The 27,105-nt window shown below is 45.6% G+C and overlaps 1 protein-coding gene and 1 long non-coding RNA gene across 2 annotated transcripts; both read right to left on the reverse strand.

The window, feature by feature from the left end:
* Positions 1 to 2,644: 2,644 nt before the first annotated feature.
* On the reverse strand, positions 2,645 to 26,669 carry LOC119436664 (proteasome subunit beta type-7-like). Its single transcript, XM_037703622.2, has 7 exons — positions 26,523 to 26,669; positions 26,139 to 26,220; positions 25,955 to 26,052; positions 17,593 to 17,733; positions 14,221 to 14,395; positions 6,999 to 7,150; positions 2,645 to 2,804 (listed from the first exon to the last, which is right to left on the reverse strand). The coding sequence occupies exons 1-7, from the start codon at positions 26,585 to 26,587 to the stop codon at positions 2,684 to 2,686; spliced, it is 834 nt and encodes a 277-aa protein (XP_037559550.1). The 5' UTR covers positions 26,588 to 26,669; the 3' UTR covers positions 2,645 to 2,683.
* LOC125941768 (uncharacterized) lies at positions 19,107 to 25,947 on the reverse strand. Its single transcript, XR_007464590.1, has 2 exons — positions 24,908 to 25,947; positions 19,107 to 24,845 (listed from the first exon to the last, which is right to left on the reverse strand). It is a non-coding gene; the product is annotated as an uncharacterized LOC125941768 (long non-coding RNA).
* Positions 26,670 to 27,105: the final 436 nt, after the last annotated feature.

The raw sequence follows: 27,105 nt of genomic DNA on the forward strand, positions 1-27,105 counted from the left end.
GAGAACAACAAAGACGAAGACGTAATGGCACGTGCATTCACCGCACACACTCGCATCATATGTGGCCGTTGTCGGTGAACAATAGAAGAGGAGAAAGTGAAGCGCCGCTCGATGAAAAAAAAAAAAAAGAAGGCTCCTTGATCCCCTGCTTAGAACGCTGCAGTTATTTATTTACTTGCCGTTATCTTATTTACTGCAGTTATTTATTTATTGTTGGCCCACAATAAATAGTGATATCTCAGAATTCCTTGAACCATTCGTTACAATATACTATTCTTGATCGCTCGCGCCTCATGCATTTTCTTGTTTGCATGGGTTCTAGTGGCCAGAAAACGTATCATACAATCGCAATTTGGCGATGTACTGAATGTTGGTGCTGAAAAATTGTGTTTTCCGGTTAGACGAGCTCAATGAAGCGGCGACAGTATCGCAATATCAAAGACTGCTGCGCACTCAGGCTGGCAGAATGATCCTGGAGCTGCTGGGGTTCGAGCCCCAGGCATGTTCTAAGCAGACAGGCGAAGTCCCACTGCGAGTCGGGGACAGGCTGAGAATACTCCCGTTGCCCAAGAATATGCAACTGGTGCATCACGAGGGCAGGCGAAGGGACAAAGCTGAGGTGCTGCAGAAAAGACTGGAAGGCAGGCAGGATGTGATATACACGGATGCGGCCGAATACAAGCAAGGCAAAGTATACGCAGCCGTAATTACACGCGAAAACAGAGGCCCTGCGTCGTGCTGCAGCGCGAGACATTTAGGAGCAACAGAGGCGGAAGAAGTTGCCATTGCTCTGGCTTTGACTCAAAAGAATGTGAGAGTTATTGTTAGTGATTCAAAATCTGCAATCAGAAATTTTGATGCGGGCAGGATCTTAGCCGCAGTTGTACACATATAGCCGTCGGGGAGCAGGTTTTGCTAATCTGGACACCGGCTCATCAGGTTTTGCGAGGAAACGAGAAGGCGCACTGCGCTGGCCCGAGGTCTCACTTTCCGGGATCCCAGCGCTGTTTCGACAACACCCCCAAGCGAGGAATCCCTACAGACCGCTGACGAACTTAACACTTTTCAGGAAATTCTTAACCATTATAAGCTGGGGCGTAAGACTTGCCCGAGAGCGGATAAGAACCTTACCAAAAGCGAGGATGTTATATGGAGGAAGCTGCAAACGGGGGTATTTCCAAACCCACAACTGTTGAGCAAATGGCATCCCTCGGTGTATAGCCCCCGGTGTAGGCATTGTGATAGTATAGCGGACTTAGTCCACACGGTTTGGACCTGTCCTAGCTTTGATGAGCCAGATAGATGTAGAGAATCCTGGGAGTCCTTGCTACTCAACAAAGAAGAAAATGTTAAACGACAAGTCATCGGTCTCGCAACGTATGAACCGGTAAAAAATAAGCATAACTCTATTGAGTCATTTTCTATGTTCTCGATCACGACCGTTGGTGCAGGGAAATTGTACGTAACGGGATCGTATCAACGAGGTTCTATTGATATTAAATGTTGTTACCTAACGAGTCTGAAGGAAGCAAGTTTATCAAATCACATGTTTACTTAAAAAAAAAGAGCAAGAATTGGAGGAACCACGAGAGGCTTGGGGTAATTTATTGTTGGTAATAGCCTTACAAAGCTAACAGACAGCACAGCCACAGAATAGCCTCCTTTGAATAAAATGAGTTATTAAGGAAAACAACCGTGAAAGAAAAATACAACTTGCTGCCAGTGGGCGCTGAATCCACAACCTCCGCACTTTCTATAAAATAAGCCATGGCCTAGGCTGCTCTGCTCTGCACATTGTCATAAAGTGAAGATACCACATACGCGACCTCGACTCCGCAACACGATCAGTTTTGGGCTGTGCTGCGCAACATCAGTTTGGAGCTTTATTGGCTTCATGCCTAGTACAGAGATCAACACACTTGTCTAGAACACACTTCTGAGGGCCAAAGAAGCTATCAAAGCTTAAACCGACCACTAGGTCGAGAGAAATAAATGGAAACTAAATTTAGGCACTCAACCTCACATACAGCCGATTTTGTGCCACATGCCATCTTCAGATATCACCAGCGTAATCCTGAGAACGTGGTTTGCGCATTCTAGAGAAGTGTGATGACCTCTGTACATGCGAGCTTATGCTGTTCCATTCAGTATGCACACACACAAACTTGGTAAGCATTCACAGTAGTGGCCTGCTGATAACCCGTGGGCATCAGTCCAGCTCGTGATCTCATGTCCTATCTTCAATGTGGTCTACTAGTACAAACATTTTAAAGGTTAACTTCCAGCAACAGCTTCCCGCTCACCTCACTCACTGGCTAGAACCTAACCAGTGCCACTTCATCCGCAACCAAAGTTGCGGTTTGTTTGTAGAATAAGGAACCACTGCCGAATTGGGAGTGGCCTAGTACCTACACAGCCTACCCTCTAATTGAATGTGGTATACGGTGGTGATGATGCCATCCTCGGCAGCTGAATTAGTGCCATGTAGTACTAGCTTCTTGCGGAAATTAATTGGGTATGTGTGTGACGATTAGTGAAACTTGTTTTGAAACTTTTGAACTCGTAAGTACGGAACCAGGCCTTACACAAGTAAATACGGTATTTGCTTCAAAAGAACAACAAAAAAACTGCCTTCTAATGTAAGCAGTCCACTTTATTTCGAACTGTGCAAAGAATATTACAGTCAGGCAGTGTCCATGGCTTCACCCTCTGTGTGTTTCACAATTGTCTCTTCCACCTCAATGGGAACTACTTTGGTTGCCAAGACAGCACTTGTACCCTTCTTGAACTTGTAGGTCAGGTGTCTGTGCAAGAATGGAACAAGGAACAATGACAATTAGCAGTGACAATAACTGGCACATTGCCAAGATGACCAAACAAAGAATTCGATAAAGTATTTTTCAATATAAATAACTACAAATAAGTTAAATCCATGATAAGCACCTTGCACAATAGCAACTGTTGTACAAGAATAATTCTTTGAGGGTTTTTGCCGTACATGTATGGCGCCGACCTTATGTTTTATATTTCATGTGTATTCAACACCACTGGTTGTTGAGAGATGCTGCCATCTCTACGCAGTCGCACAAACTCATTTGCAATTGCATTTCCACTATCCGGGACACACAACTCAACTTGTTACCCTCCAGGTAGGTTTGAGCAAATATAAATTTTTTGTTCGAAGGAAGGTCAAAGCGAATAGTAAATATAGTAGAATAATTTTGAAGCAAATAGTTAAAAAAATTTCATTCTATGATTTTATATGCCAAAACCACGTTACGATTATGAGACATGCCGTAGTGGGGGACTCCGGGTTAATTTTAACCACCTTGGGTTCTTTAACATGCACCCAATGCACGGTACACGGGGGTGTTTTTGCATTTCGCCACATTCCCATCACAATAAAAAATTGGATAATTCGGATTCGTCGTCTGGTCCCGGCAGGCGTATGTATTGTTTAATTAATGGTATCAAACTCTCGTTAATTCGAAGTACTTGGCTGGACAGTGAGTGGTTAATTCAGACAACTCTTAGAGCTCGGCGAGGGCGGAGAGTGCGATGCAAAAAATCAAAAGCTGCCCTAGTGTACAAACGAAAATCATATGTGAACGATAGGAATGCCGGAACACTTTGTGCTACAGCAAACTTCTGTTAATTAGATTTAATCATTTTCTCGGTTAATCTCGACCAAAGGTCTAAAGCGACCACGGTTTTATCCACAGCAGTTTGGGGCAAACAGAAGTAGTTTGTTGTGACTGTGTGTGCATCGGCCACGTGCCTTCAGAACTGCTTTTTTATGACGCGGTCATAAACGGTAGTTTATGACCGCGTCGATAGCGACCGCTGTTTCTGCAAACAGTACACAGTTTCGTTTTTACTTGGTGCGTGTCAGCTGCGTGCGTTCTGAATTGCATGGTCAACGTCCATTATCGCTTCAATAGAAGCCGCAATTTCGTTGACAGTGGTAGCGGCAAACAGTTTTGTTTTGACTCAGTGCAATGGCTACACGCGCAATCTCACAAACACGGCAGAAGCTGTCGAGGGTGAAGAGCGCTGGCTGCATCGCGATGAAAAGACTATCTGTTGATGACCAGCTCATTGGCAAAAAAACATACAGTACAGACCACTTATAACGTAACCGCTTATAGGGCAGGACCGGATATAGCACGGTCTTTTCAGACTCACGTTAATTTTCCCATAGCACTCCATGTATACGCATACCGCTTACAGTGCAGCCGCGTGAGACGAAATACCGGTTGTAATGCGGCTTCCGCGGGAAAATCTCGCCGACAAGGGTGGTAGCGAGCACGCTTCTCAACGAGGTGCGCCCACCGATGGGAGAGGAGATCAACGAGGGTGATGCGGAGGAGCATGAGACATGGAGCATGAGTCCAAGGGCGATAAAATCGTCGCCGCGCGCCGTATGTGCGAGTGAAAGCGCGCGGGGGACACGTGCTTTCACGGAGAGCGAACGCACAGTGGAGGGCAAACGCGACTTCTATTGCGCGAAAGGCCGTGGGGGTATGGGAGGGAGGGAGGGGGGGGGGGGAGGGGGCGACGCTTCGCTGCGGCACCAAATGCGTATCTTGCAACCGGGCGCAAGGGGAACTGGTGACGCAATCTCCCACGCAAAAGGAAAAAAGCGAGAAGGCAGCGCAGGAGGAAGGGAGGGGAGCGGCTTCTACTCTGCCAACAAACGCGTTCGCGCCTGTGCCGGCTGTCGGTGTTGTCGCGCGCACCGTATCTTGAAAGCCATCTCCACACGGCTCTGACCTTTGTATGCGCTGTGCTTACGCTGCTCAGTTTCCGTTGAAGCGATAGAGCAATAAACTGCGCGCACCTTCTCTCGCTGCCGCGGCCGTGTTTCCCCACGCCCGGGTTTTGATAGTACAGTAGAACCCCGCTGTTACGTTCCCGGGTGCTGCGTTTTCCCGGCTGTTACGTCGTTTTCGGCCGGTCCCGGCACAGTTTCCATAGAACCCAATGCATTGGTAACCCTGCTGTTACGTCGCAACTGTGGGACCGTTCCCGCATCATACGTTGCGAACTGCCACACCGCGCCGGCCCGAGTGGCCATTTTGACTTTTCATGTCGCTTGGCTTGGTTGCTTGACGATGGCATTGGCCGCCCAAAGTGCTGGGGGCGACATTTATTACGTATTTTCGGTTTCCGCCAGCAAAAGTATGGCCTTTGATATCCGCTTTTGCTATCTAAAGATGATGTCTATGACGTGTTGCGGCCCTAAAATTGGATTTGGCTCATAGATGTTCCGTATAAAGTCCAAGTGCGATAATGCCGTCGCCGCGCGCCGTATGCTTTCTTTCGCGTGCGAGACGCAGTCGTCGGCTCCCCTCGCACGCTTTCACTCGCACATACAGCATACGTCGACGGCGCGTGGCGACATATGCTGTATGTGTGAGTGAAAGCGTGCGAGGGAAGCCGCGCGGCCGTATGCTGAATGTGCGAGTGAAAGCGTGAGAGGGGAGCCGACGACCGCGTCTCGTGCGCGAAAGAAAAGCACGGAGGAAGCGCGCCTCCTTCCGTTGCGCTCGAGGCACCAGCGAGGGAGCAAGGGGGGGGGGGGGGATAGCAGGCAGCGTTGTGCTCTGGCATCATACTGCGCGGCGGCGCGCAGTCCCGCGGGCCGTATGTTGAAAGCGATCTGCGTGGGGCAGATTCTACGCAGTGTAGGTGCGTCGGCGGCTCGTGGCTTTGTGCGTGCTGCGTGTTCTCGGCGCTCAGTTTGGGTTGAAGCGATAGACAACAGCACGAAGGTCACTTCGCTCGCTTCTGCAGCGGCGCTTAACTGCGCGTGTCCGCGCTCATCGAGTGTGATGTGTTCATGTTTGCCTGTGGGCGCTGACACCATGTTTGTTAATTAGTTAATAACCGAATGTTTACAAGTTTATACAGACGATAAAACTACTATTCTTACTTTGTATAGCTCATCGCAATCGATACTTCGGCTGTCGGGCGAAACTACTTTTTGTCGCACGTAAGAATTAAAATAATATTGTGTGCAGTTCAACACCCCCCTACTTCGCATTTCTCAATTTTTCCTGTTTCCTGGCTCTTGCGTTTCCCGGCTCTTACGTTTTTTTTTTTATGGTCCCGTGAAAAACGTAACAGCAGGGTTCTACTGTAGTTGTCTGCGGTCATTGAGTCTATTCATGTTTGCTTGTGCGCGTTGACACCACGCTTGTTAATTCAGTTAGTAAGCGAATGTGTCAAGTTTATGCAGCCGATAAAACTACTATCCCTACTCCTTATAGCTCTCTACCAATTTGCTATCGCAATTGATGCTTTGCCTTTCGGGCGAAACTGAGACATTTCTTAAAATTATTACTTTGTCTGCTTCATGCGAAGATCGTGGGCACTTGGACATTAACCTTTCAACGTTCGTAAATTTAAACGGATGCAAAATTCCAGTCGCACGCTTCGATTCACGGATACACGCGGCTGCTTGGTCTACATGTTTTGCATACGTACAGGGCTTGAAAATCGCTGTTTTGGTTATATAGTGCGGTACCGCTTATAGTGCAGATATTCACGACTCCGGCGACTTACGTTATAAGCGGTCTACACTGTAATAGGAATGTGCGCACGGTAATGCAAAGCGTATCTCGAATGAAGATGCGTCGTAGCCGCACTGCGAAGGAAGTCACGAGGCCTTCACCGCTGCGAGTGCTAATCGGTCACGAGATGACGAGAATTGCAGCTTCCAAACTGCTTTTGTGCAAAATAGAAACAGGATTTGCCGATTCATTCAGTAAATAAAAGCGTGTTGAGGTCGTTATCATTTGTTTTCCTTGATACCCTCGATAATTTGACATTCGGTTAATTCGGACATTTTTTTGGCCCCGTGAAATGCAAATTAATGAGGTTTTACTGTACTAAACAAATAACCCTTTAAGCTTAGCATTAAATGGAAGTGTACTGGGAGCACTACATTAATTAACTAGCTGTTCGCAAGCAAAAAAGTTGCTCTTGTAACTTACCGTTCACCCTTCTTGTTTGCTTCCTCATAAGGACGTGCACGAGTAAGTCCTTCTCGAGTAATGACAACCATATCAACATTGCCACCTGATCCCAAGTCATTGAAGATACCAGCAGCAATAGCATCTCTCACCAACTTCTTTCCATCTTCCAGCTGTAAAAGAGTACACAAAGTATGTGGTGCTCAACATCCATTGTTTTTTCACAACAGCACTACTATAGTAGCACATGTGTATCAACATGTGCTACTAGGGGGGGAGAAAGTGAAAATACTCAAAAGCCCGAGAGGTTAACTTTGTTACGGTTTATGTCATATTGACGCATTTCAACTCAGTGTCAATAAACAGTGGAGTTGGGAAGAAAATGCAAATCTGACGTCTTGGCAAAAAAGTGAAGGTGATAGTAATTCATAGACACAGCACGGACAGCTTCAAGGAAGCCTTGTTCACAATCACATGAGGGAGCTGAAATGTCTTAACAAATTTTATCTGGGTCAATACTGTATTATTACAATGATCTTCCCTGACCAGAGGGCATTCCACCATATTTGTGATTTTATAAGGCGCTACAGCAAACTTCTGTTAATTAGATTTAAGTTAATCATTTTTTTGGTTAATCAATCTCGACCAAAGGTCCCGGTCAAGACTCGTATATTTTTATAGCAACTTTCGTTATTTTGATGGCCATCTCCGAATAATTCCAAAATGAATGGTCAGCACATGCATGCAACTGACTTCAATAGCTGTGGCATCTATCTTGGCAGTGCTAGGGGAAAGTGAATACGTCAGACACATTACCTCCTGCCAAAAATGCCTATTCTTGGCCCCGGCTTTCGGCCGATTCCGAAGAGAAAACAGTAGCTCACAGCGAATGAGTCCCATATTATCAATTTTAGAACAAACATTTTTTCAACAAAATTGGTCCGAAAACAGCCTGCAATTGGATACGAAACCAAAACCACACTGGCTGTCAGCAACAGCCTACTGTCAGAGCCAGAGTTATCGCCACTGCCATCACATCATCAGCTTATTCTATGTCCACCGCAGGACAAAGGCTTCCCCTTCGATCTCCAATTACCACAGTTTTGCACTAGCCGATTCCAACTTGCACCTGCAAATTTCCCAACTTCACCACCCCACCTAGTTTTCTGCCGTCCTAGACTGTGCTTTCCTTCCCTTGGCACCCATTCTGTACCTCTAATGGTCCACCGATAATCTACCCTACGATATACATCGCCTACCCAGCTCAATTTCTTTCTCTTTATGTCAATTAAACTATCAGCTATCCTCGTTTGCTTTCTGATCCACACCCTAACATTACGGCTAACCTTTGCATGGTCCTTAACTTGTTCTCGAGCTTCTTTGTTAACTTCCAACTTTCTGCCTCATATGTTAGCACCGGTAGATAGCAATGATTCTACACTTTTCTTTTCAACGACAGTGGTAAGCTCCCAGTCAGGATTTGGTAATGCCTGCCGTATGCACTCCAACCCATTTTTCTAATTCTGTAAATTTTCTTATGATCAGGGTCCCCTGTAATTAAGCAAGATAAATGTACTCCTGTACAGACTGTAGCAGCTGACTGGCAATACTGAATTCTTGTTCCCTTGCCAGCCTATTGAACATTATCTTTGTATATTGCATGGGTTGTCAAAGTGGGTTCCGCGGAACCCTGGGGTTCCCAGGCCCCTGCTCGGGGTTCCAGGCCCCTGCTCGATCCACACAACCTCCATTACCCATGCCTGAGTGTCAAAAAGCACATCACAGTGTTTAACGGCAACGCGTGAACTGCGCAATAAATCCGCAAGCAGTTTGTAGCCACCCAACCTACGAAAACAGGCAGCACGCCTAAGCTTTTGCACTTGAATCTCGGAAGCCGTAACTTACCAACATGTGCATTTCTCCTATCTGTAGATAGGGTAGGTGCCGATAGTGTGCGCACTGACGTATACGCCAGAGGAATAAAAAAATAATTGCATGGAGCACCACAAATGCGTGCCGCAAAAGAGCAAAAACGGCGCTAGCGTCCAAAAACGAAGCGGCGCAGTCCGCATCGCCATGGTCCTCAGCGGCAATCGTACGCTATGTACGCTATACGTGACTGACAGCAACATCGGAACGCTTCATGCTTAATTGTGCCCTCAAAGCCTTTATTCTTGCGTTAATCGCCGTGCGTAACATCGCGTTGGCGGCTAGTCGCATGCCTTCATAAGTGCGTAGTCACCATTTATGATCGCGTCGATAGCCACCACAGTTTCGTCCGCAGTGGTTGGGGCAATCAGTAGTTTCTATTTGACTTGGTGCACGCGTCAGCTGTATGCCTTCAAAACCGTGTAGTCTCCATCCATGATCGTGTCGATAGCAACCGCAGATTCGTCCATACTTGTTACAGCAAACGGTAGTTTCGTTTTGACTTGGTGCGTGCGTCGGCCGCCTGCCTTCTGAACCGCAAAGTCGCCGTCCATGATCGCATGGATAACAGCCGCCGTTTCGTCCACAGTAGTTGCAGCAAGCAGTGGTTGTGCTTTGACTCGGCGCAAAGCTGTCGAAGATGAAGAGCACCGGCTACATCGCGATGGACGGACAATTTGTTGGCGACCAGCTCACTAGCGAAAAAATAATCGGGATGTGCGTGTGGTAGTGAAAAGTGTGTCTCAGATGAAGACCCGTACCGCGGCCACGCTGCAAAGGATATTGTGAGGCCTTCGCTGCTGCTAGCTCTAATCAGTTATGAGATGACAAAAATTTCAGCTTCCACACTGCTCTTGTGCAAAATAGAAACAAGACTTGCTGATTCATTCGATAAATAAAAGCGTGTTGACCTAAGCATTCATTTACTGTTTTCTTGATACCCTGGATAATTCGGCCTTAGGTTAATTAGGTCATTTTAATTTGGTTAATTCTGTGCGTGTGGGGGGGTTCCTTGGCGCTTTATGGAGCTCAGCAGGGTTCCCTGTAACGAACATGCTTGAGAACCCCTGGTCTACTGCTATTAATCTTCAACCCCACTCTTGCACTTTCTTGGTTAAGGTCCTCAATCATTTGTTGTGATACATCCCCAGTGTGGCTGAACAGGACAAACATCTGCAAACCTAAGGTTGCCAAGATATTTACAATTGATCCTCACTCCTAAGCCTTCCCAGTCTAATAGCTTGAATACTTCTAAGCTTGCCATCACAAGATGGCGACAAGTTTTTGCGCAGGGTGCAGACCATGACGCACTGCTTTCAACCTTTAATTATGAAAGCTCATCCAAAGGCATTTTACATGCTAATAGTGGCATTGGAGTTGCATCACATGTTTTCGGCGCTTTGGAAACTTCTGTGCATTGCAGGATCCCATTTACAACTTTAGTTTTGAGCAGTTTAAAAAATACGGATTATCAAACCTAATGGACTGCAAGACAGCAATTAAAAACAGTCTCAGATTGACGACTATGGTCATTCAGTGCAAATAAATTTCTACTCTGTGCAGATAAACTCCGGAAGAGAGAGACGTTGCATAAAGGAAAAGAAAAAAGCTATATTTCTACATGTTGGCTGTGGACGCTGATGCGTCTGGTGCCGAGTTGCACGAAATCTTGCAAAAGTGATAGTACCTCCGGAAGCGATCGACCAAGAATACAGCCCCATTGGGCAAATGTTCATCCGGAACACAGTTGCTTGTAGAGGCCGACGTGTATATAAGGCTGAGTTATACAGTAAAATCTCGTTACAATGAACCCCACATTAACAAACTTTTCAGATTTATGAACTTTTCAGAAATCTCCCTGCTGACTTCTTATAGTTTCAATGTAAAAATATTTCAGTACTACGAACTTCAGAATACCGAACTTTTCAGAATAACGATGGTTATTCAGTGGTCATGTCATGTTAACAACGCATGAGTACTACGAACTCATATTCCAAAATCTGGGATTCTTAGATTTCCGTGTATCCAGTCACGGCAGCCGAAACAGGAGGCTAGCAGACGACAAGGCGCAGAAAGCGGACGCCGCGGCGCACAGGTCCGGAAAACCTGAGATGGCGCCTGAGGAAAAACTACGCTGGCATGCAGCATCGGTAGGTGGCCGCCCGGCATGCAGCCGGGCGGCCACCTACCGAAAGGCCAATCGCCCACAATAATCACTCCACGAGTTCCGAAAAAGACTCGAAAGTAGCGCGACGATCATACGAATTGGTGACAGCGGCATGTCACAAAGGAAGCGGCTGTCGCCCGCGTGCGCATACAGGTTCTTTCGCGCACGCCTTTTCCGTAACACCCAGCCCTCAGATGACATGCCGGCATGCGTTGCAATGGATTCGTCCCTGGTTTAGGATGGCGCCCTTGCGCTCTACAGCGGCGCATTGTGCCCGAAGGCCCCGCGTGGACGGATATTTGAACGGCGCAGCTCAGTACAGCACCGGGACCAGTGGGGCCGGAAGGCGCATCGGGTTGGGCATCACCGCAAAATACTTTGGCTCTAGACTCGTGCTTTTTCGTTCCGAGGCAGGGTAACAGTGTGTGAGCTGAACAGTCAAGCAAGCTGTTCTTTCTGAGAAGGTCCGGAAGTGGCGATTGTCACGTGCAGGACCATTCGAACAAAAGCTGAGGCGACGACGCATCAGGTTTTGCGAGCGCATGTTCCGCCCAGACAAGTGTTGCCTAGCAACGGAGGCGCGTCTCTTCCTTCTTTCGGCGCACCTCTTTTGCGCTTCCTGCGGCCGTAGTAGCTACATGCGCGGATAAATTTAGCCTTCGTGCTCGCGGGGTTGCCACACGATCACACTTTGTACTTTCCGGGCGGTGCCATTTACGCACCGCCGGAAACGCGTCAGCTTTTTTTTTTTTTTTTTTTTTTTTTATAAGAACCGCCCGGAAACTTAACTTTAATATAGTTAAGGTGTCCGCCTCTCGCAAGACAGTTGCGGTGTCCACGGCAGCAAGGATTGTGAAAATAAACAAGAAACATTGTGCTTTGGAGGCGACATGGAGCTTCCTTTTTTTCGGTAGTTTTCTCGGCATCAGCGTCTGTTTTGAGCGCATCACTCTTATTACAAAGTGCTTCGGTGGTGCGTGAATAGCAACTGCGCGAGCTGAGAGCCAACAGCGACGTCTTCGTGGATAGCTCATATGGTGATAACTTATGAACTGATAAGTTAATGGGCGGAATGTTTCAATTCGGGGCTTTCACTATAACGACTTTTCAGAATAACGAACTATTTACTGCGGTCCCCTGAAGTTCATTATATTGAGATTTTACTGTACTCCATCTCACAAGCTGTTGTCAGCACTGTGGAAGCTACACGAATTCTTAGCCAATAGGGAGGCCGAATGCCCCTCGAGATGTGCTCATCTGCACCGCGTCGTCTGCTCAGCGTCTGCTTGCCATTCATTTACATGCTCCATGGTTGGTGGATTGACGCAAAAAATGGTTCGACTCCGTAACCATATGCTGCGTTAACATGCATGCGACAGCAGGGCTTCGCTTTACCTGTACACTTTCCCTGCAGTTACCTTGCAGCCTCCTTAGCAAGTAATAAGGACGAACGCGCTCATAAATGTTCCCCTGCGGCACAGAGTCTGCTCGGCATCTACACTTGACATTGGCTCGCTACCGTCATCCAGTACCATGCTAGAGCGGGGTAGTAAATTAATGATGCAGTAAATAATTAGGCTTTTATAGCGTTCCGCATCGTCAATGCATCACCAATGTTAATGCTGTGGCGCCCATCTGCTGACTAGAAATCAAACCATTACGGCTCGGTGCCGTGTCTGTAGTCCTAGCAGCGTGAAAACAAACAGCCGATCTCAATAATTTCTACAAAACATACCTAATGTTTTGACTTAGCGATGACGAATTTTGCCCCTTGTTTCTTGCTGACAGGGAAAGTCAGTAAAAAGTGTGAATTTGGATCGAAGCGGGTGGTCGGCGCTGTATGGGTGCTGCCATGTTTCTATAAGTGATCACAGTTACCGGCGGTAACTGCCACAGTAATTCTCCGTATACGACGTGCATGTGCAAAGGCCATAACATGTTACGTATGGCTGTACCGTATCATGTAGCGATCAATCATAAAACTCTGTAGTGTAGCCAATAATCAGCCAGTTACTCCCGGAACTATATACCGCTGCGCAAGGATATTGCCGGTGTACGCCTCGTACCTTCGGCAGTGCTGACAACAGCTTGTGAGATGGAGTATAGGTGAAATTTTGTGAAAGTGATCGTATCCCCGAACGTTATCAGCGATGCACGGGGCACACTGTGTTCTCGGCAGTGCGGTTCTGTAGCCTCGAACAATGCTCTCCAAGGTAGGCTAATGGAATTTTGACTGTAAAGTTTCATTTTGCAGCGCATTCCCTATCTGTGCTGTCTCATTTCACAACAAAATTATAGTGAAAGTGAATTATTTCAATTTCCCTGCCAATTTCGTTACAGCGGGGTTCAACTGTAGTATTCACTTTCCTTTATCTGATATTGCTTCGGATCTTGTTTTCCAGTTTCATTATAGCCAAATTTAGAGGTCAACCAAATTTTAAATTTGCTTCCATGTGTCCAACAACTCATTACATAGGAGTTCATTATAATGAGGTCTTACTCAGGAGCAAGCCCGTAGCCAGGAATTTTTTTCGAAGGAGGGGGGGCACTTGCTGAAGGCCTTGACTATTCGCAGAAAGTACCTATTTTTCAGTAATTATTTGCGGTAAAGATCAAAATTGCGAGGGGGGGGGGATGCTAGCCCACCCCCCTCCCTCCTGGCTACGGGCCTGCTCAGGAAGTGAAAAGAGTCATTTTTGTGTAAAGGGTAGCACAAAACCCAGCCCACCAGTGTCGAGCCATAGGTTGTAGCTGGATAAACACGCGGATAAACACTTTAAAAAACATGAATGCAGAGAGAAGTTGGGTGAACTACAGGTCTAGAGGCATTATTCTGCTCCTATACCTGAACTATTCTTATTGTTATATATATATATATATATATATATATATATATATATATATATTTTTTTTGCATTCACTAAAGAATTTGGAAGACTAATTTTAGCAAATTATACAGAGTATGCAGTTTCATGGCAATGAGCTCCTGTGCAATGCCCAATAGTGCTTTTTTCCACGCTTAATCACCTCAGAACAGCACAACAGTTCATTTGGACAAGAGAGCAATGTAAGAGCAAAATGAAATGCTGTAGACTGAACATAGAATCCAATTTTACATATGTGTAAGGCAACAAAAGGTTTACATACTGCCATGTTGGGTTTCCAGTCACGCTCAAAGACAGCCATTGCAGCCAAGGATCCTGACCCCATGGTCACATAAGGAAGCCTGTCTGTAGAGCCATGAGGGTGAATACTGCAGAGGACACCACCAGTTCTGTCCACTCCCCCCAGTACCAGCGCTGCACTTATATGGCCCTGGTATCTGGGAAGAAAACGGCACTAGGTGTACCCAACTACCCAACTTTAAGAAATAATAAAGATACACATCATGTGTTTTGGAACCACAACCTTAGTCTCTGAAAATTTTTCCTCCATCCACAACACAGTGCACATTTTAAATGACAAAACATATCCCCCAAAACTTGACTGACCAACCTATTGACCGATTGATTGGGTTCAGTATCTTAAAGAAACATAGGGGTTAAAGAGAAATGCCATAGTGGCAATTAATTTTAATCACTGGCGGTCCTTTACCATGCAGTGCAGGCACCCAAAGCTCAGTGCACTGACATTTTAGGGGCAAAGCTCCTTACGCCGTGGGTCAGTCTCTCCTCCGTCGTAGCCACCTCGTCTAGTTCGTGAAGTGATCACTAGATGGCGTTGGTGGCACTCGCTCCATAGAGATACATGGTAAAGGCTAGTGTGACGGGATATCACTAGATGGCGCTAGCGCAGCATAGTTGACGCATTAAAATACGAGATGGCGCTGCGGCGCTCGCTCCATTCAGATGTATGGGAGCGCATAGTGTGATGAGCGATCACTAGATCATTGGATGGAGGCGATCGTTCGAGATGTTTCGATACAGTGCGATAGGAGACCGCTAGGGGTGAGAGCTATAAAATGCGCTCGCTCTTGGCGCGCTTCCTCTTTCGCTAGGAGTCACTGCGCCATATGGAAGACAAGGCGGCGGAGCGAAGGGCACGGAAAGCGGCTGCAGCGCGCGCTCGCAGACAGAACCCGGAGGTGAGAGCCCGCGAAGCCAAAGCTGCACGGAGGCGCCAAGAAACGGATTCCGACTTTCGAGCCCGCGAAGCAGAAGGTGCACGGCGACGCCGAGAAGCGGATCCAGAAACTGTGAGAACCTGAGAAGCGGCGAGGAAACGCGCGTACAGGCAGGCGGATCCCGAGGCTGCGCGAGCGCGGGAAGCTGCTGCTAAGCGGCTCAAGCGAGCTCTGCCCTTCTTCGTTGCCTGAGGGACGTGCATAGACATTGCATTTACGAACGTCCAACTGCAACCCATACAAGAACCGCTCTCCTTGCATTTCACGGACCATAAAGCCGTCATTTGGAAGGGACAACGGAAGCCAAACCTCATCTAAGAAAATGAATAAAAGTTCTTATATAACCTCACACACTGGTTCTCACGTCTTTCATGATGATGTAATGGGCGAATTTTCACGGAAGAGTCATGAACCTCCGGAGCTTCGCCCACTCATCATCATTCACCCCGTGGATATGCTGTAAAAATTTTTTTGCATTATGCAGTAGTTGCAGGCGGAAATTGAACCTATGGCTTTGTGCTGAGCTATCGGTTCCATAGTGCCGCCTAGACACTACGGTTCTTTGTTGTGGCTTTGAGTTTGCACACCCTGTGTCAGTTGCCCGCTTCGCAAATTTGCATGGTGTTTATTTTTTAGAAATCGTAGGAATGTACCGTACTGTACCATACCTTGAACTTAAATTTATCCAGTTTGTCTACAACTGCTGTTGACTTTTCCCTCTCCCGCCCTTCCCCTATGTATGCGAGCTGCGAGCAAAGAGTGACAAGGCTGTTATTCACTCGTTTTGTGACTGCGCCTGTTCTACCCATTCTCTGCATCCTCTTCCTACCTCCTCTCTACCATTATATCTACCTCCCCTCTGAACTGTTGCATGTTAGTACTAAGGTAAGCGCTGCAGTTTCTGCAATGCTTTATCGTCGATCAAAGCAAACAGCACAAAAGGCTTTGCTTACATCAATTCCCACAGTGTGTGGGATCCACATCTCTTAATGTCAACTAGAATATTTGTTATCCCCATTTGCTCTCTGATCCACACCACTCTCTTCCCGTCTCTTAACATTACACCTAGTATTTTTTTGTTCCATCGCTCTTTGCATGGATTTTTCCTTTAGTAACTTACAGAAGCTTCATCAGCATTGTTTTCATTATGTACTTTCTGCCAGTTAATGACGCTTACATTACCAAAGGTGTTACCAACATTACCTACAAAACTGAAGGCGAAGGCGAAAGCTACGTTCGCATAGCACCCAATGCTTCGCGCTTGCCTGCAAGGCTCGCCACGTTTCCCTTCCAAGCTCCATCTATCATGCCACGGAGGCGCAAACAGTGGACACAGTAACAAGAAGCACCAGACTGGGAGGGAGGTGGAAGCAGGTGCTATACGTCTAGACTGAGTGTTGCCGATGCTGCGAAAGCTCTGGACTGATGCTACAGCCGCGTACATAAAGCTTGTATGTGTGTGATGGAATTGGGGAGTGCAGCTTAAGTGCAAGCGTAGTGCTGCTGACAATGCAGCAATAGCACAGTGCGGTTCTGTGCTGGGGTCCTTTTTTTCTTCTCTTGATGCAGTTGTTTAAAGTATAGTGCGTGCCACTTGGATAAATTTTGAACTTTGCCACCGTCACCACGATTTTAGCAATGGCTTTTTTTTTTAATTGACCATAGGTTAGCCAAATAATAACTCACTCAGGCTCAGTCACAAAATTTATTTTTTGCTTAAGGCTCACTCAGACTCAGTCTCACCAAAATTCTATTCAGCCAGGTTCACTCGCACTCAGACTTGCGAAAATTCTACTTAGCTATATTCACTCGGACTCAAACTCTCATGCATTCTACTCAGCTGGACTGACTGAGTCTCACTCACGGGTCAGTCTGTGTCTGAGTGAGTCGACTCATGAGTGAGTTTACCGACCTATGCCTACCTGTATACTTATTATCTTGATTTCAGTGAAATTATGTTTTGCCTGTTATATTTTACTGTGCCTACATGCAAGCAACACTACAAAGTAATAAGCTGTGTGTGACTAAAACGGCGCCACAGTAGCTCAATGGTAAGAGCATCACACGCGTAATGCAATGACATGGGATCATTCCCCACCTGCGGCAAGTTTTTTCATCCACTGTAATTTCCATTCCTTTATCACTTATTTAATTTAATTAGTAAGTACAAGTAATTTCCCTTAGTATTTTATGTTGCTCCTGTTCTCAATGACCATGTTAGTCAATTTCAGTGTCAACCACATAAAGGACCAAACTCTGTACAGGCACCTGGCAGCATGTAGCTCCACGCAATGTCAAGCTGTTGTTCCAAGTCAATCAGGATGCCAGAGGCTAGCAATGAAAGCGCGCAAAATTGCATCTGAAACGCGGGAAACTCTGAAAATGATAATGCTTACCGAAAGAGCATCTGCTTCAACAAGCGGTTTGCTGTGCACACGGGAACAATCCGTCCTGTGGCCAAGCGGTGAAGCTCCAGCTGTGATGATATCATTCTTGTTGTCTTTACCGTGTCAGCAGCAGTTCCAGCACCACAGCAACTGACCAGGACAGAGCGCAAAATAAAACCATAACATATCAGCATAAGTGCACTTTTCGAAGTACAACAGCCTTTTAAACATAACCTACATGCGTTTCTTTGCAAAACACAAAGGTAGGAGGGGAGGAACAAGAATAAGAGTTTCCTGCCACAAACTTCAGTAGTAAACTTATATGGTTGATCATTCAGCATTTTCATTGCATTTGTCTTGCTGAAACTTGGCTTCTTGTTACCAGGAAAAAAAAACCTTGCCTGAAAACCTTACCTTCAGACAGATGGAGTAGCACACTGTGGTATAAAAGTTATAAACAGGGATAAGGTGCCTCAGAAAGGCTGGCCAACGTTTCGATAGGAGGACCTATCTTTGTCAAGGGCGGCCTTGTCATCCTCGGCAGGTTAGTTTTAACAGGTTAGTTGAGTGACGTCACGTGCGGTCGTCAGTGGCTATAAAGGGAGAGACTGAAAAGAAGATGAACGCTGTCGCTTGTTGTCTCTAGGCGTGGTTTCTGAGGGGACAAGAGCGGGAGAGTAGGAAGGCTACAGAGAAAAGAAAGGAGGAGGACATAGGAGGGGTTGTGTGAGCGAGAGGTTAGGAAGCTTTCAGAGAACTGAACAGAAACCATAGGTGTCATAGGTGGCGTGCATTTGTGGTTTTAAAAAAGCCGGTCAGCCAGTCAGTGCGCGAGTAACAAAAAGACATGAGTTGAAAGAATGTCTTGAGTAGTGCAGCAGCAGCAGCGTATCATGTAACTTTGAAGGCAACATGGCAATGGATGGGGGTAGTAAAAAGGGGAGGGGTTGGGTCTTTTAAGGGCCTCAGATGTTCAGCGTAGGCATCGCCACGGCAGCATGCTTGTGGCACAACCCCGTGTGGTTAAAAAAAATTTAATCATGGGGTTTTACGTGCCAAAACCACGATCTGATTATGAGGCTAGCTGTAGTGGGGGATTCCGGTATAATTTGGACCACCTGGGGAAACCCAAGTACACGGGTGTTTTCACATTTCGCAGGGGCGAAATGCGGCCGCCGTGGCTGGGATTTGATCCTGCGACACAACCCTGTGTGGTGGAGGCACTGAAAAAGATATTCTAGCATCTGGGACTTTGGAATGCGAGAGGGAGGAAGAAGGAAAGAAAAGAGAAAAAAACAACATGGAAGAACAAATAGGAGGCTTAAAGCAGAAAAAGCGGGAGGGGGCAGGTGTACATGGGAAAAGGGCTCGTATGGTTGATATATGCGTAAAAGCGTGGAAGAAAATATTAAATCGAGTGGTAGGGGAGAGGCAGGGAAGGGCTGGAAATGTAGGAATAGATGAGCTTAAGAATCTAGGTTAGCTGGTGGCGTAACCTGCTTTTGTGCCTTTGTTTATGATACGAGAATTTCAAGTTTAAGTTACAGCTTTCAGCAATTCTAAGTTGCCATGTGCCAAATTGATTCCCATCGAGTGTAGGCATTTAAACTTGTGTATGAGGCATGATTTCGTATATTTCCTCTCGCGAGGTGAATGTAAATTTGTTTGTAGTACTGTAGCCTTGCTTTATCAAATATTAGGCCATGTTCATTGAAGTGGCTGGCTACTGCTTTAAGTAAATTGAGTTTTGTATCTGCGCGATGGCCGTTGAGCCTTGTATGAATTTGTTGTCCAGTCTCACCTACATATTGTTTGTTACAAGATACACACTCAAGACAGTAGACTACATTGCTTTATGTGCATGTTAAAGTCGAAGTTACCTTGCTTGAGAATTTAGTAGCAAGATCGTATGATCGTAGATCTTGTGATCGTATGGCGGGGTTTAAGGACCTCGGCTCGCTCAAGTTTTGTTGCATCAGTGTAGGCTTTTTGAAGGGCAGAGTTCCAGTGGTTCCTGTTTGATAGGGTTTCTTTAAGGTGACCGAGTCTATGCAGTCTTGGTTTTCAACACAAATGTGACGTAGTCATGCGGCTGACCTTTAAAGATACCTTGTTTGCAATGTCTGTGATGGTGGCTTGTACATTCTAGGTACTGTTGTTTGTCAAAAGGTTTCCTATACAGCGTTGTCTTTAGCGTCCTATTGTCAATATATATTGCTGTGTCCAGAAAGTTTATGTGCCGAGTTGAAGATTCCAATGTGAATTTTATTATTGTGTGAAAAGAATTTAGGAATGTTACAAATTTATCTAGATTCTCCTGACCATGTCCCCATAGTATAAATATGTCATCTATGTATTGTACGTATCTATGAGGCTTGTCTGTGCAGCGATATAGGAAATCTGTTTTTAAAGTCCCCATAAATGTTTGCATAAGTTGGTGCAAAAGGTGCACCAATACTTGTCCGATGTATTTGTAGGTTGTAATTGTCTTCAAATTCGAAGTAGTTATATGTTAGAACTAATTCAAGACGAGACAAGTAGACTTCAATAGAGTGTTGTGCATTGTGTTTGGACAGCATTTCTTTTATCGAAGATAAGCCATCAGGGATTAAAATGTTGCTGTACAGGTCCATCATGTACTATAGTGTAGCGAGAATTATGTTCTGCGGTAGTCTGCCTTTATTAATGTCCTCCATAATTCTCAGTAGGTGGGGGGTATCTTGTACAAATGACGGAAGTTTTTTGGTATTTCACCAAGGAAGTGGTTAAGAAATGTGGAGAGGCTCTCTGTCAGGGTGGTGTTATTTGATACTATCGGACGCCCTGGAATATGAGCAATGTATAGTTCAGTATGTGGAATTTTGTGAATATTCAGGAGGTAGAAGCGTCCTGCTGTTTTGTTGCTTGGTTTAAGAAAATTGAATTCTGACGGTGTTATCAATTCATCAGGAAAAAGTGATTTCAGCCTGTTGGTGGCAAAGTGTGTATGGCAATGTTGGACTGTTGTCTAGCTTACGGTAATGTTCAGGGTTTTTTTAGCTGTCTATAAGACTTGTGCTTGTACTTATCTACTGGCCAAATAATTGCACTTCACCCTTATCTGCTTCCTTAATGATGTCATTCCGGCAACCAAGATTTGAGATGATACGACTCTCTGAGACAGTTATCTTTTCAGGTTGCCTAGCTGTCTTGGATTGGCTTATAATTTCTTTAGTGACAGGTTTAAGATATAGGTCGAGTTCTGTGGCTTGTTCTGGTTCAGGAATCCAAGTGGACTGGGCTCTAAGTGGTGTCATCCCAGTGTCTAGAGTGTTGCCTGTGAAAAAATGCCTGATATGCATTTGTCGGGAAAATTCTGAATGGTCCTTGTGAAGCTCGAACTTACTTATTGTGTTCGTGGGACAAAAGTTTAGGCCCTTGCTAAGCACGCCTATTTCTTCCCTATTTATTTTTTTTAAACATCTACAGCTTTAGACTGGATTAATTTTGTGGAGAATTAAGCCATATCTGGTGTTTCTAGTTCGAGCTCCCTCTTGCTGGCATGAGGTGGCTGTTTGCATGGAAGGTTGCTTTTTGATTAAACCGCAGCCGTGGCCTAGTTGTGCTCACGAGGGTTTTGACAAGAATTTAGGGCGCAGACTCCTTTCCCAAGCATGTAACCCCTGAAGGAAGCTGAACGCCAGGCCGGGGTACAGTTGTGCCCATTTTAACCAGTGGGTGCCCGGCGGTGGTGGGAATCGAACCCACCACCTCCCGCAGCCGAGGTGGACGCTCTACAACTAGGCCACGCGTAATAGGTACAACCTTTTTCCCCCTCACTGCCACCGCGGTCCTCGCGACTCCAGACAGCAGCGCGAGCTCCCCCTCTAAGCCGTGCAGGCATCCGAAGCCACCCGCACGTTGCCCGTGACGCACCCCATGGAGGTGGGGAGAGCTTCTGTCCAGAAGCCGCGACTCCAAACAAGCTGGATTACGCGGACACACAACCATCCACATCGTTCAGGTGCCTCTGGACCATGAATGGTCACCGGACTCTTCCCAGGACCGACTTACGAGACCCGGCTTCTGCGCTGTGGCCTCCAGTAAGCTGGATTACAGGGGCGCACAACCAACCCCCGGCCCTAACAACACAGTTATTGACTCTTTCACAAGGAATGCATTTTCATACCAAGGCCTCCAAGCATTTGGATTACAGGGGCGTACCAAAGCCCCCAGCCATTTCAGTATGGTTCCTGTTCACCCGGAGGGTGCCTGCTGGCCCCGGGTGAACAAAGATCTGAACTCTTCCTTGGATGCAAGCTGGGAGTACTTGAATTCATCTGGCATGATTCGTGCATGCGCTGATCAACACCTTGCACCCAGGCAATGGGTTATAGAGGCTCACCACAAACCTCCAGCATGGTCTAGCCATGGCATAGTACAACGCAACACCTTTCATGCGCCACCACGAAGCTTTCTTCCTCTGTTTTTCATGGTAATGCTCTAAATCTTTCATCTCATCCGGTGTCAGATCAATGTTCTGAATTCTGTGGATAAAGCTTTCCAGTTGTTCTTTGCAGTGTTCCTTGAGGATATTCAAAAGTGAGAGTGAAGCATTGTTTAATGTTGTTTGCCAGTTTGCATGATGATGTAGTGGGGAGTGCCTAGGGCTGGTATAGCCTACAGTGTTAGTACTAACCTTTAGGGATTATATTGTTCTGTGTACAGTTTGAGTACGTTTTGAGATGGAAGGTGTAGCTAGCACGTTTTTTGGTAAGTTTTCTAGCCTGTAAAAATTCAGTGCTTCGTGGCAGAGAAGGGTTATTAATTTTCAATGGCTGTCATTTATTTAGCTTTTGATGGGTAGATCTGCTTCGGGTGTGTTTCTGTTTGGCAGGTTTCTTCCCACAAGCCTCACTTAATTCCAGCTCTGTTTCTGTTTGAGTCTGTGCATGTGCAGATGGGCGTGTGGGTGTCTGTGTGAACACTTCGGTAGTGGATTTTGTGTTGTCTGCTTGGACAGCTGTTGATTTCATTTTTGGAGTAGCATGTGTCCAGTGGCTCGTTTCACTTTCCGCTGGTTGTGTTCCGAGTGTTCCTGAGGTGACTGTTGCAGTTTTGTTGTTCGAGGTGGCATGGTCAGCAGAGTCGGTGGATGTGGTTTCTGAGGTAGATTTAGGTAGTGTTTTTCTGTACTTGTCATTAATAAAGGATTTGATATGTTGGGAAACTAGCTGTATTTCTGTTTAGATGGAAACTGTTCGAAGCTAGATGTTCGTGCGGTGCTTCGTGTATTTCTGCGTGGTGCATTGTGTCAACGTTCTCGTTGAAGTGCTCCTAGTTGAATATTAACGAGTTAAGTTTGTTGGTCTCCTCATTATGTTTCATGAGTGCGTTAGTTTGGTGGATTAGTGAGCAATGTTTGTTTTGTAAGCGGGGAGCAACAGTTGTCACAGTTATGTGTACATTTGGGCGAGCGGCTTGTATTGTGTGTATTACTTCGTTCATAGACTCAACCGTTTCCGTGTCGCTTTTTGTGTCGAGTTTTTTTTTGTGCCTACATTGATATGAAGTGTGTGGTGTCAACTGGTGTATCACAGGCTAGTGAGAGAATATCTGATGTTTGCGCCTCACTCAGATGTCTTACCTACGGCACATGTGTGCCTGGTGTGAAGTGTTCCTTCAGGTACCTGTATTGGTTGGTTACAGGGCCTATTTAAAGGCCAAGCACAACCAATTTTCAATATGGCTAAATTGGTTATAAATGAGTAGTGTAACCACCTGAGACCCGAACTCAGCTATGTGATATAACTGCTCTTTAAGGTGGTTTTTATTGTCTACTGTTATGTTATGAACTTGAAAAACAATTTAAAAATTTTTAATACCACGGTTAGATGCCAAACACTGTGTCTCCATGTATGTAAACATCTCCTCATGTTTCCTATGGTAAAAACTGCATTTCATTGCTTAAATGCAGAGATGAAGATGGAACTACGTGTAGTATATTGCCATGTTGCTGGCGCACCCGGTATTTTCACGCAATCTCAGTGATTTCGAAACACACCTCACGGTTGCTTTGGGCGGTCTGGGACGACACAAAGGTCTAGATTAATAGAGGGTCAAATACCTTGAAAGCGGATGACAAGAATATGAGTAAACCACTTCTTTACAGTTACACATGCACCATACTTTATACGCAGAATCTGCATAATCACTACCGAGCGAATTTAGAAAAAATGTAGAAGGCAATGTTCAATGTATTGTACAAGGGGTCTTAGGAGGACATACTATTGAAGTAAACTTGGCAAAACTGCAGGACAGGCAATTATATCACGTTAGCAGATGACACAGGGACCTGGTGGTTACAAGAAATGATGCATAATCCAGACCATGACCTCAGATTTTCAGCGTGTTGCGGGCGGTGCCCATCTCGGAGGTCATGCCCAGTTTGTGTGCTGGTTCACAATGTTGCGCAACGTGCATTATTTCCGGCGAGTGGTAATTCCAGTATTTCGAGTTTTGGTATCAAAAACATCTATTTTTCATAAATTTTCATGATGCAACCACTAGTACTTCTATTTCTAAATTTTCCGGATAGGATGTTATATATCTACTCTATCTGCAACTATGCTTTTAACATGGTCAAAAATTTTGTAGCAGTTGGCCTTTCAAGAACAAGAAACTGCTCAGAATGCCGTCTGCATGATGACTGTGCAAGCAAGACCAGATCAACTGTTGAAATGAGTTGCAGAGCCACAGTGCCCCAGAAATAGTTCATAAAGTGCAGGTGACTAAATGAATAATTCATCACTTTGTAAATTAGCATCACATTTCAGAAGTACAAAAAAAAGCTATTTTGCTTTCATAGATAAATAATGTAGAATGGTAACACAAGATAATTTTTACTTATGACAGAAAATACAACAAAAATTAGCAACTATAAAAAGGCTGTGCACTTTTAGAAAATTAAGACTGGTTACTTTAGAGTAAATAGGATACTGAAGAGAAATCTGCCGAGGTACCCTCACAGTACTTTCATGCAGCATGCACTCCTGAAACCAAGATGAGCTTTTGCGTGCATTATGTAGCCTAGTCCTAATCAAACCAAGCCAATTAAAAAAAAAAGTAATGCAGCCATGGAGAGCCATTAGATGTGCTTTACCATGACAACTATTATCATTCATCAAAAGGGCATGACATACTGTGTTCCTTAAACAGGTTTTTGCCGGAAGGTGCTATAACCCAATGAAAAATTTTGTTGAACTGCAATACTGTCAAATTAACTGTTAACAATACTGTCACAATACTGTCACAATACTGTGTTAACAATACTGTCAAATGCAACTGTCAAATTATTATGTGCTACACATGCTAGAGCACTGCCCAGGCCCGTGGTTCCAAGCCCGGGCCCTACCCTGGCCCGTGTTGCTAAGCCCGGGCCCAGCCCGGGCATTCATTACTAAGTTTAGCCAGGGCCAGCATGTGCATGCATAGGCCCAACCTCTAAGTAAACAAATATATATATTTTTTACTTAGAGTGTACCATATGTGTCAGCCTCACCTTCTCGAGACTCAGCTGCAGGGTATAAGCAATAATATACTGAAATCTTTGTTTCCCCCATGGGAACATCACTGATCTGGCCCATTGCCTATGCTGTTATTTTTCCGCAGGTGCCCATGCATTTACCTTGATCGTACTATTTGGTCCAATGAGATGATGTAGCATGCATATATATATATATATATATATATATATATATATATATATGAACAGGCGAATTCACGAGCATACAACAAAAATTAAATGCACAAGTAGAAGGAGACACCCATTGCGTTAGTGCTAAAATAATATAATGCTGTCAAGAGTGGTTATATTGCAACCACAAAAGCGGTAACAGGCAAATGGTTTGAAAGGTGGCTTTTGTATAATTTATTTTTCCTGACACGGAAAAAATGTTTGTTTTTGTGGATTTTCTGTGCTAAGGTATATTAAAAGCCAGCACTTTGCACGTGTCACAGGAGCTTGGCACAGATTGCCTTGATCCATGCAATGCATAACTTTCGCGTGTGGTCGAAGGCCCAACTTGGGTCCTTTAATGAACGGACCCGAGACCGACCAGGGCCCGCGGCTTTTCAAGCCCGAGCCCGGCCCGGGCCCGTGGCTTTAAGCCCGGGCCCGGCTCGAGCCCACCGAAAAACGTTTCGGACGGCCCGGGCCCGTGCAGTGCTCTAACACATGCAAACAATAACTACGACTGGTACTGAGGAAGACACTGTGGCTAACCTTCGACGTAAAACAGCACTGCTTACATATACAAATTGGAGCAACTCAATATCACAACCATGTTAACATAACTTGTCACCAGTAGATAATATTCCAAACAAACCATACTAGATATTTGGAGCAAGGTAATGAATCTTGTCGCAGTTCTTGTCCGCCACAAACCCCCCAGCAGTGGCCCGAGTGTCGGCTCCCAGGATTACCCCGTCCTAAATAAAATAAAACCACGACGTCAGTTACATCGCGCGTAATAGTGGTCACATGATGATGTTACGAATACATATATATACGTTACCTTGAACACTATACCAGCAATGGTTGTGCCGGTCTTTGTTGCCTTGGGCATAGGAAGCCCTTGCGATTGCAGGAAGGCATTTCTGAAAAGATCAAAATTGAAAGGGCGTCGCGTACAAGTTTAGAAAACCGTCCTGCTTTTTTTTTTTTTTTCGCGTAAGTGCACACCATTCAAGCACACATCGCATACCATAGAAAAAGAGAATACAAAAGAGAGGAAAACAAACAGTTTCTGAAGGAAATGTGTCGAATCATGGTAGTTGCGATGTACCTGAAACAAGTAATTTCAGCTACATCCTCAATTTACGCAACGTGTTTCCGCACTGAATTTCCGTAAATGTCTTCTAATTAGGCTAGTATCTTTGAATATTCGTTTCTGCCTCACCTGCGACAATTTTCAAAGCAAAATCCCGAAGAAGGCTCGACGAGAGCAGCAGCGACAGCGGCCATTTTTGACAGAGCGTACTGTTTGTATAGAAGGAGTAGAAGGACTAAAGAAGGGCCGACAAGGCCTGGATGGATGGATGGATGAGGCTGAACCCTTTAAATCGGGCGGTAGCACACGCCACCTAGCCGTGACTATTAACATATTTTGTACTTTGTGGACGGTGAAATTTCACCCCTGCCTTGATTTTTGCCACCAATCAGATAACCACCGTTTGGTTATTTCTACCCGCTTAAAGTCTATTTTGCCTCCACTGTCCATAAACCCCAATGCTTTGAAAAAATCAGCCTCGTTGCTTTGCACTGTAGGGTTAAGCCCAATTTACAGAAAAGTATGAGGTGTTCAGCCGTTTCCTCTTCCTCTCCACACGCACCGCACAACGTGGTACTTGACTCGGTACATCTTAGTCCGCAATACTCCCGTCCTGGCCTCAAACAACAAAGAGCTTCCCCTAGAATTATCATAGATATTTCCTTTGGCCTTGGGGCCGATGTAGCGCGGTCTCTAGCGGCTGTTTTAGTTT

Source organism: Dermacentor silvarum, chromosome 1 (genome assembly GCF_013339745.2).
Source record: "Dermacentor silvarum isolate Dsil-2018 chromosome 1, BIME_Dsil_1.4, whole genome shotgun sequence".
NCBI lineage: Eukaryota > Metazoa > Arthropoda > Arachnida > Ixodida > Ixodidae > Dermacentor > Dermacentor silvarum.

Bases quoted from the DNA above. Each gene is read 5' to 3' on its own strand.
- LOC119436664 (XM_037703622.2), bottom strand. From the start codon at position 26,587: ATGGCCGCTGTCGCTGCTGCTCTCGTCGAGCCTTCTTCGGGATTTTGC. The intron at 26,221-26,522 runs GTGAGGCAGAAA...TGATCTTTTCAG, and splicing joins TGCTTTGAAAATTGTCGCAG to AAATGCCTTCCTGCAATCGC. The intron at 7,151-14,220 runs GTATGTAAACCT...ACTCTTTTACAG, and splicing joins ACTGGAAACCCAACATGGCA to CTGGAAGATGGAAAGAAGTT.